Here is a 9,445-nt window from a genome sequence, read left to right on the forward strand (position 1 = left end):
GCTTACTCTTTATTCATAACATTGATAACATTTAATATATTTTTTTCAACAAGCCCATTATAAGTAATCTAAGGAGCTACCTTATTTGTATTCAATGCTTGGTGATTGGGGTCATGCTGTCTTTAGAGATTTACATTGGAAGATTGAGGAGGCTAAGAAGTCCTTGGTTTCCCCGCATAAGTACGTTCATACTGAATTGGCATTGGGTGTTTGGAGTGGGAGTAAATCGTTTATTAGAGCTTGAGGAAGTTAGTTGGTGCCAAAGTTTTAGGGCGAATTGGTTTGTTACGGTAATAAGAACACAGCCTTTCCTCAAGAAAGACTTCGAGCGCCGCAAGCTGAAGTATATTGATGAGATATCTTGGCATCTCCACCTCATAGAAGGATCTGTAGGATAAACCTCCCGTGAGAAGCTTCCAAGGCAAATCTGACTTTGCAAAGAAATGAATTACTCAAATTAGGCACGAGTTGTTGAAATTTACTTTCATTTCAATAAGAGTATACAAATTAGATCTTCAAATTATCACTTCTATCAAATTAAAATATTGGTACAAATTTTAATCAAGTCCACACAATCACAATTATAGATTTCGAATTCAGAACCAAAACTTAGGTCAAATAGAAACACATCCAGCAACTTGGTATACTGATGCTAAGATAATTTTTATTCAAAACAGCGAATAGAGAAAGAGTAACCATGATTTACATGAAAATTAGAACAATTGAGAAAAGTAACTAGGTGTTACATTGTTAAAATTCAACGAACTATGATTCGATATCAAATTACATGACCTAAAAGACCAGTGAACACTAAATCCCTAACCACCGAAACCATAGAGGGTCCTGCCCTGCCTCTTGAGAGCGTAAACAACATCCATCGCCGTCACAGTCTTACGGCGAGCGTGCTCAGTGTAGGTCACAGCATCGCGAATAACGTTCTCGAGGAAGATCTTGAGAACACCGCGAGTTTCTTCATAGATGAGACCGCTGATACGCTTCACACCGCCACGCCTTGCGAGACGGCGAATCGCAGGCTTGGTGATTCCCTGGATGTTATCCCTCAGAACCTTCCTGTGACGCTTAGCTCCTCCCTTGCCCAAACCCTTGCCTCCCTTTCCTCTTCCTGACATGGTTGCGATTTCTCACTCTCTGTGCTTCAACGAATTTTGCAGATGATAGTGATTTTGCTATCCGTGTTGGTAGTGAAAGATTCGGGTGTTTGTTTATATAGGAAGAGATGATAGATGCTTGACCGTTGGATTGAATGGTAATCCGCGTGAATGAATATCTTTATGCTTGGACCGTTGGATTATAAATGATTGGTTGAGAATGAATGTTACGGGGATCGCAAGAGTTTTTTAGTTACTACTCCTTGAAAAACATTGCGGGAAACTTTTAGTTTTGTGATGAGTCATGACCCCGCCACTGGAAATTAGAATCATGGTAATGAATCAAATGAAAGAACTTTCCACTGTAATTTAATTTTTAAATGAATTTTAAAATTATCACCATAAAAATTAAACTAAATTAATACATTCTCTTTGAATTTAATAATACAAACTTTCAAAAGAAAAAAAAATTGATAGACGATGTTTTTGGGGCTCTTCTCCTCTTAATAAGCATTTTATTTTTCTTCTTTGTCGGAGGGTGCAAGACAACCTAGCTAACCCTAATAATGATCCTTTTATGAAACTGCTATGGATTTGGGAATTAAGGGGCAGTGTGGACTTTGCATAAATTCATTCACTCTAAAACTACTTATGTGTTGTTTGTGACGGAGAAGCATAAGTCTTTTTTCTGAGTGACTAGCCATGAATTGTTTTGCCGTGATGGTGTTGAGATTAAGGTGGTTTCAGTTTTTCTCACTCATATTCATTTTTTGCTCAAGCTTGATGGGCAAGCTTCTCTTATGCAGAAATAAGTTATTTATGGGTGTCCAGAGCCTTCAGGTGGTGTTCATTGGCTTTGTTTAAGAGATTTCAATGACGTTTTGGGTGTGGCGGATAAAAAAGGAAAGAGGTCGATTTAACTTTGTTCACCTACAGGAGGTTTTGAGCATGTGTGAGGATTGTGATCATCGTGACATGAGTTTCTTGTGGTACAAGTCTACTTGGTCAAATAAGAGGCAATTTCCTGACACGATGGAGGAGTGACTTGACTTTGCACTAGCAAATAGTCCTTGCCATCATGCTTCGCCACAAAATTCTATCTCTCACCTCTCGCATTTCAAATCGGATCATAATCCAGTTTTGTTTAAGTGCTCTTTTATAGCAGGTAAAAGAAGAAGAACAAAAAATTGTAAGATGTTTTATTTTGAGGAGGTTTGGCGACACATGGAGGAGGAGTGTGCTGATTTGGTAGCCTATTTTTGGAGTCATTCCACTATTGGGGCCACTGACGAGCTATCCTATTTGTATCCCAGTGCTTGGTGATTGGGTCATCATGTCTTTAGAGATCTACATTTGAAGATTAAGGAAACTAAGAAGTCTTTGGTTGTCTCGCATAAGTGCGTTCAAACTGAATTGGCACTTGGGGGGGGGGGTGTTGGAGGGGGAGTAGATCTTTTATTAGAGCTTGAGGAAGTTTGTTAGCCCCAAAGTTTCAGGATGAATTGGTCTAGATAGGAACACAAAGTCTTTACACAAGAAAGCTTTTGAGCGTCATAAACACAAGTCTATTGATAAAGTCACGAGTTAAATATGTTTTTGATCTCTGACTTATATACTAGAATCTATTGAGAGACTCGAACGAGCTCATGTCCGGGTCCCGATCAAACTGGTTGGATTGGCCCGCCGAACCGAGTTTCATACACTCCTACTTATTAAACAAGTTTATGTATTTTACTAGTTTATAAACCCGTGCTTTGCACGGTGATTCTGTTGCAAGCATTCTCGTAACCCAAATGAATTAATCCAAATAAATTTGTCAATTGAAAAGGCACAAGTTGACAGAATATAAGGCATTAGATCCACACATGGCATTGATAAGAAATAAAAATAGCATTACTTGTCCAAATACTTAGAAAAATGCAGCAAATACAAACCAACTTGACAATAAAAAAAGTACAAACATTACAGTCATCACTAATAATGGTGGAAAATTACATCAACATCAGCAAATATTTCACAGGTAAAGAAAAAACTCAACACGTCCCCTTCCTTCAAATCATGTGCCTTGCAAAAAGCCCTCCAACCTCTGCCAAATTTTGCGTATCTCCTAAAAGGTACACCAATGATAGAACAATCACCTCTGTATCCAGTAGGTCCTCTAATAACCCACTGGTAAACTTGTCCCATACGAAGATATTCATACACATGCAACGGCAGGTTCTGAAATCCAAACAAAACTGTAATTATAAATCTGTAACAACAAACTTGTTAATAAAACTATTTATATCTTACCAGCTGACTTCCCGTAGCTTGATTTTGTGACAGTTTGCAAGTGAAAAAACATGGATAACAAATCCAAGAAGTTGGCAGACGCTTTTTCTGAGTTGTGCACTCGACATGGTCCAATATATCACTCAATACAACAGGAGGAGGGGGGATTATAGTTGGAGGTCCTGGTGGAGGAAGGTAACAGACTTCCTGAATACTTTCATTATAGATGAACAAATCAAAGTTGGAAAAACCCTGATATTTGAGCAGAAACCAACTCATCCCTTCAAGCGTATAATACTTTCGAATTTGAATCAAGCCAGAGGACAGATAAGGTGTGTTCACATCATTCACATATGACACCAAGTGGACCTTTCCAAAGGGATCAACCAAGTTCCACAACCCTGCAAGTTCATCACCATAATGGACAGCAAAAGGTCGTGCAACCAAAGCTGTATCCTGCACATTACAGAAGTGTTTTTCAATAACATAATTGATAAGATGGAAGTGGGAAAACAGATATGATACAGAACGTATATATTAAACCTGTTCTGGTTGACACATAATAGCAATGGCATCTTTGCACCATAAATTGTCATCTCCCAGATTCATTTCCATCAAAGTACCACAACTCTGTTTCCAGTAAGTTATTTTGCTTCGAGAAACCAATGTTAAAGTTAAATAAGCAATGGATACTACACATAAAGAAGAGGTACCTAGTAAAGACACATAATAATGGCTTGCACAGACTAAAGCTCACCTATAAGTTATTAAGGACTTGGCTCGTTTGTATCCATACGAACTGTTCTGCTTTTACCTTGATGGTAATATGTGGGGCGTGTTGTCAGATACATGATATAATAAACTTGTCTGCCCCAATAAAGCTTTACTTCTCACATTTCCAAATGCTATATTTGTCAACTGTTAGAGCCAGACAGGAACAAAACGGGAACCTCCTGAGAGTAATAATCCTTTCAAATATTTTAATTATGAAAATCATATATAATAAGATGGTGTCCTGTGTTTCCAGAATTCACGCTGTCCATGTATACATATCGAAAGAGTACATTTAGTTGTAATATTTTGACTACAAATTGTTAAGAAACAGTTGTGTTAAATTTGTATTGCTGTATTATAAACAAAGGAATTTATAACAACATCTGGAACATACAACTTGACTATACCAAATTTACATATTACAAAGATCATTTATAATAATTAATCATTATGATCACATACATAAGTAAGTGCATAAATTTGCATACAGTGTGAACTGTTAGATTAAACCTGTAGTAGTGTTATACTTATAACTGTGAGAGTCGTAGTAAATAGGTGTGCGCTAAAAAATGTGAACAAACCATTGTGAGTAAAATACATTAGTAATTTCAGTGATAAAATAGTGTCTATAAATAACATGTCCATTATACATAAATTATGAAATAAGCAGAATAAAATTATTATTCTCCTGCACTTCACACTTTAAACCTGCAATCACAATCACAATAATAAACATGTATGAGAAATGGAAACAAATATATGGAAACATTAATATGTAAATTTGATCACTTGATCAGTACTAATATATAAATACTTACAGATTTTTGATTTCGCATTGGTCATATATTATCAAACACCTCTTTGTATACTATATTTCTAGTAACCTTTGAAATGGAACCATCTTCATCCAAAATCAAGATTTTTAATCCTTTTCTTGATTTCACCCTCGATAATGCAACATATAACTGCCCATGAGTGAATACTGGTTTAGGCAAATACAATCCCACATGCGAAAGAGTCTGACCTTGACTTTTGTTAATAGTCATTGCAAAACATAAAGAAATAGGAAATTGTCTCCTTACAAACTTGAAAGGCAAACCAGAGTCAGTTGGAACTAAATCCATTCTAGATATTAAAACATCCTTCCCAAGTTGTTTTCCACTAACTACATTAGCAACAATAACATTTTTCCCCAATGCCTTTACAATCATTCGAGTGCCATTGCAAAGTCCTCCAGCTTGGTCAATGTTACGCAACAACATAACAGGCACACCCACTTTCAAACTCAATTTATGATTCGGTATGCCAGAACATTTGATGTTATTCAAAAATTCACTGGTAAACCATTCAGCTTCAATCTCAGTGTCTTCATCTGACTTGCAAGTACTATCACAACTATAATAATCTTTCATAGCCCCAGGAATTTTGGAAAGAAGTTGATTGTTAACTGCTTCTACGCTTTCTAAGGTTGGTGCCAAAATAGCTCTTTCTTCAAAAAAATTGTAGTTTTTAATTTCTAAGTTGTGCAATATATCAGGATAGGCGAAATCAATCAACCTTTGTAATGGATTTTCATAATCAAGAATCAAAAGATCATCGAGAATCTCAATGGTAGATTCCCCATCTCCAGATCTATTTAACTTTCCATCACCAAGTTCCAAGAGCCATTCAGAAAAAATTTTAATGTCATTGGATTCTGCAGAAACTTCAGATTTAAGTAGCCTCATATTCTTTGTCAATAGAAGAACACGACATTGTTTCCAAAGATAAGAAGAATTGATAGAGGCATCTACTATATCATAACGACTACCTTTCTGAATAACTGGTAATATTTGTCTGAAATCTCCACCAAGAACAACAACTTTACCACCAAATGGCATATCATTGGGTAAAGTTGAATTGGACTTCATTATGTCATTTAAAGTCCTATCCAATGCTTCAAAACAAAATTTATTCAACATTGGAGCTTCATCCCAAATGATCAAATTAGTTTTCTTTAATAGCTCAGCTTTCAAAGAACCTAACGAAACATTGCAAGTTGAGGTATCTTTAATAGAAATAGGAATAGAAAACCTGGAATGAGCTGTCCTTCCACCAGGGAGAAGTAAAGAAGCAATTCCACTTGAAGCAACATTCAAAACAATCAACCCTTTTGACCTTATACCAGCAGATAAGGTATTCCACAAATATGTTTTGCCGGTACCACCAGAGCCATATAGAAAAAATAGTCCTCCAGTTTTATCCATGACTGCTTTCATTATAACATTGTATATTTGATGTTGTTCTTCAGTCAATGAATCTATGAGTGATTCGTGCAAACTGGCCATTTCAACTTTATTATAATTCAATTCATCAGCAACGAATTTGTTCTCATACTGGCACTCCTCAAATAGATCTGGAAAAGGTAGGCAAGAATAGTCTTTTAGAGACCGTCCGTTCAAGTGAAGTAATTTGTCCAATTCTACCAAGCAAAGATTTCGTAAATCTGCGTCACTTATGTGCAGATCTGAAAATAAAAAAAAATTAGTATACTCAAAAATTATAATAAATTCAAGTACAGGTGTGACAGGATAATCACCCGGTATGCCTAGCTTTTTTCGCCTTTCATACAAAATTCCATCTGACAAAATCCGCCATGATTTTTCCCACACAAATTCGGGTTTGCTCATAGTGTTTGTTGTGAGCAACATCACAAAGAATCTTCGAAGCTGTATGCCTATAAATATAATTTGAATTAATTAATACTATAACCATTTTATCCATTTCTACACAAAAAATGGTGTAACTGATACAAAAAACACGTATAGCATTCCTTTATAACTAAATGTTAAAGTATATAATTAAAAAGCTCTTTTTTCGATTAAGTATAGGAAAAAATAACGTACTAACCTGAAGCTAACTCATTTGCTTCAACAATAGCATCTATAAATTCTCGATCATCTGCTAACAATCCTAGTGCATAACATGCATCATGAAAAGAAGGATACACAACATCTTCAATAGTACAAATGCTTTCCCATGAAGTACATCCTTTCTGCCGAGTTAGGAGGATCCTCAAATAATAAAGCTCCCCAATCCCGTGAGGGATATATTGGAGTCTTCCAATAGAATATCCTTGCTTCCTTGGATGCCATGAATGAGATTCCTCATCAAAAACAAAATATGAAGGAAATTCAGCATAAGTTAGTGATTTTCCCTCTTCATATAAACCATTAGCTTTCATCCAAGCTAAGAACATTGTGTCTTTTTCAGATGCTTTTTTAACAATATACTCCAAATTATCACTATCTTTGAAGCAAATACTTTGTTTCTCCTCAAGGTGGAAAGTAACTTTCTTGACAGCTGGCCACTTCACATGAATATAATATTTGAAAGTCCTCCAAACAGCCTCACATGGGGTAAGATATCTACAATCATAATATTGTTTAATTTCATCTTTTACCTCAAGTTCTGCCCCATCTTCTCTCTGATTGCTTATTTCAATATTAACACGATCAGGACCTTTACTAACATACTTGAAGAGATACTTGATTGCATTAGATTTGTTGCAATATTCCACGTTGATATGACCATTATATAACATAAGTAGTTGAGGGTTATAAGGAACAACATAACTATTGTCCATTCGAAGACCTTTCTTCTCAACATACACTCCAGTATCTCTCCTTCTGTACACAGGATAACCATCATCATCAATTATAGTAGTTTCCTGAAAATTCTTTGGGAAGAACTTGGTACATTTCCCATTTGACATGCAAGGAGATTTTGAAAAACCAGAGCCACATGGACCATGTAACATATAAGTAGACACAACCTTGTTCAATCTAGGATGTAGAATAGGATCAGGAATTTCTGCTGAAATGAATTTATCAATATTAGAGGTTGTTACTAACTTGTTGTTCTTCGAAAGCCATAGGAGAATATGTGCATGTGGCAACCCTCTTTTTTGGAACTCAATTGTGTACATACCTACAAATAAAATATGTTAGTAATCTAAGAAAGTTTTGTATTGAACCATATCATATCATGCTTTAATAATTAACATTTTATAATACCTGCATCTAAAGGACCAAATATAATGCCACTCTTCAAAGTTCCAATTAAATGGTCCAGCTTCATCTTGAAGATTCGACAACATATATCTGGCCTTTCATCTGGCCTTAAATTCCTCTGACGAACAAATCTATCAATTTCTTTCCATGCAGAATTGCATGTAACAGTTATGAAGAGATCAGGATAACCATAACGCTTACAAATAGCCATTGCGTCTTGACAACAATCAAACATATAGCGACGTCCACCAACAAATGAGGACGGCAATACAATACGCATTCCTAATTGACCTGGGTCTGTTTCTCCTCTACACATTGCTTCTTCCAACCCATTAAGGAAATCAGCTCTAATTATTTTTTGATTGTTGCGGACATATGATAGCCTCTGAGATTCTATCATGGTATAACAATCTACCAAAAACTGTTGGAAAAGCCTTCTACAAAAGACAACATTCCCATGCACAAGATCCCTTTCTTGAATCCTAAAGGTTATAAATTCTCGTAATGTGACCCGAGGTTTCAATCGAGAACTAAGAGATGCCGACACACCACTTAACGGAATATCTTCTTGCCAACCATCTTCACCAAAAGGAAATATCAATGGATATTGTAATGGAATAAAGCAGGTATGAGTTTCATGGATCCTTGTTAGGACACCATTTTTTTTAACTATAATATCCCTACCAACTTCAACATTTTCAAGATCCCCTACAATTAGGGCTGCAATCTCATCAGATGTAGGCAAATTATATGTTCGAGGGTCTTTACCTCTTTTCCGAAATAGACGCAAGGCAAATGATGATGATTCATTTGACATTACATAATCTCGTACCTTACGAAATGACTTAGCTAGCACGTTATTCTCATCAATCATTCCCTTCAATTCATCCACTAAAGAAATATCCAATGGATCTGGATTGTTAGAAGCCCTGCAAGTAAAAGCAAAATATCATTCCAATGTGACCAAAAAAGAGTAATTTTTAATATAAAAAATATGTTATTACGATAAGACTTACATGAACGGCTTCATTCGATTCTTATTCTCATTGTGTGTATCATATATGTAAAGCTGAGCAAATTTGGGAACATCTCCTAGTTGAGGGAGGAGTGTACCAATTCTATGATAATTTTGGCCACTCAATACAAATTGTGGAGGACCTCCACCATTGTTCACAGCTGATTCAACCTTCCCACCAATAGAAGTAAATGCGAACATACTGTTATATGCCCTAATGTTAT

At 35.9% G+C, this 9,445-nt stretch overlaps 2 protein-coding genes across 2 annotated transcripts; both read right to left on the reverse strand.

Annotated features, from left to right (window-relative positions):
- Window positions 1-644: 644 nt before the first annotated feature.
- LOC130715191 (histone H4) lies at window positions 645-1,192 on the reverse strand. The gene has a single exon (XM_057565265.1). It carries the CDS (start codon window positions 1,128-1,130, stop codon window positions 819-821), a length of 312 nt encoding a protein of 103 aa, XP_057421248.1. The 5' UTR covers window positions 1,131-1,192; the 3' UTR covers window positions 645-818.
- A 3,801-nt stretch (window positions 1,193-4,993) lies between these two features.
- LOC130716289 (uncharacterized) lies at window positions 4,994-9,110 on the reverse strand. Its single transcript, XM_057566496.1, has 4 exons — window positions 8,210-9,110; window positions 7,044-8,123; window positions 6,733-6,870; window positions 4,994-6,660 (listed from the first exon to the last, which is right to left on the reverse strand). The coding sequence occupies exons 1-4, from the start codon at window positions 9,078-9,080 to the stop codon at window positions 4,994-4,996; spliced, it is 3,756 nt and encodes a 1,251-aa protein (XP_057422479.1). The 5' UTR covers window positions 9,081-9,110.
- Between the last annotated feature and the right edge of the window lie 335 nt (window positions 9,111-9,445).

Source organism: Lotus japonicus, chromosome 4 (assembly GCF_012489685.1).
Source record: "Lotus japonicus ecotype B-129 chromosome 4, LjGifu_v1.2".
Taxonomy (NCBI): domain Eukaryota; kingdom Viridiplantae; phylum Streptophyta; class Magnoliopsida; order Fabales; family Fabaceae; genus Lotus; species Lotus japonicus.

Bases quoted from the DNA above. Each gene is read 5' to 3' on its own strand.
- LOC130716289 (XM_057566496.1), bottom strand. From the start codon at position 9,080: ATGATTGATGAGAATAACGTGCTAGCTAAGTCATTTCGTAAGGTACGA. The intron at 6,871-7,043 runs GTTAGTACGTTA...TTATATTTATAG, and splicing joins AGCAAATGAGTTAGCTTCAG to GCATACAGCTTCGAAGATTC. The intron at 6,661-6,732 runs GTGATTATCCTG...TTTTATTTTCAG, and splicing joins AAAAAAGCTAGGCATACCGG to ATCTGCACATAAGTGACGCA.
- LOC130715191 (XM_057565265.1), bottom strand. From the start codon at position 1,130: ATGTCAGGAAGAGGAAAGGGAGGCAAGGGTTTGGGCAAGGGAGGAGCT.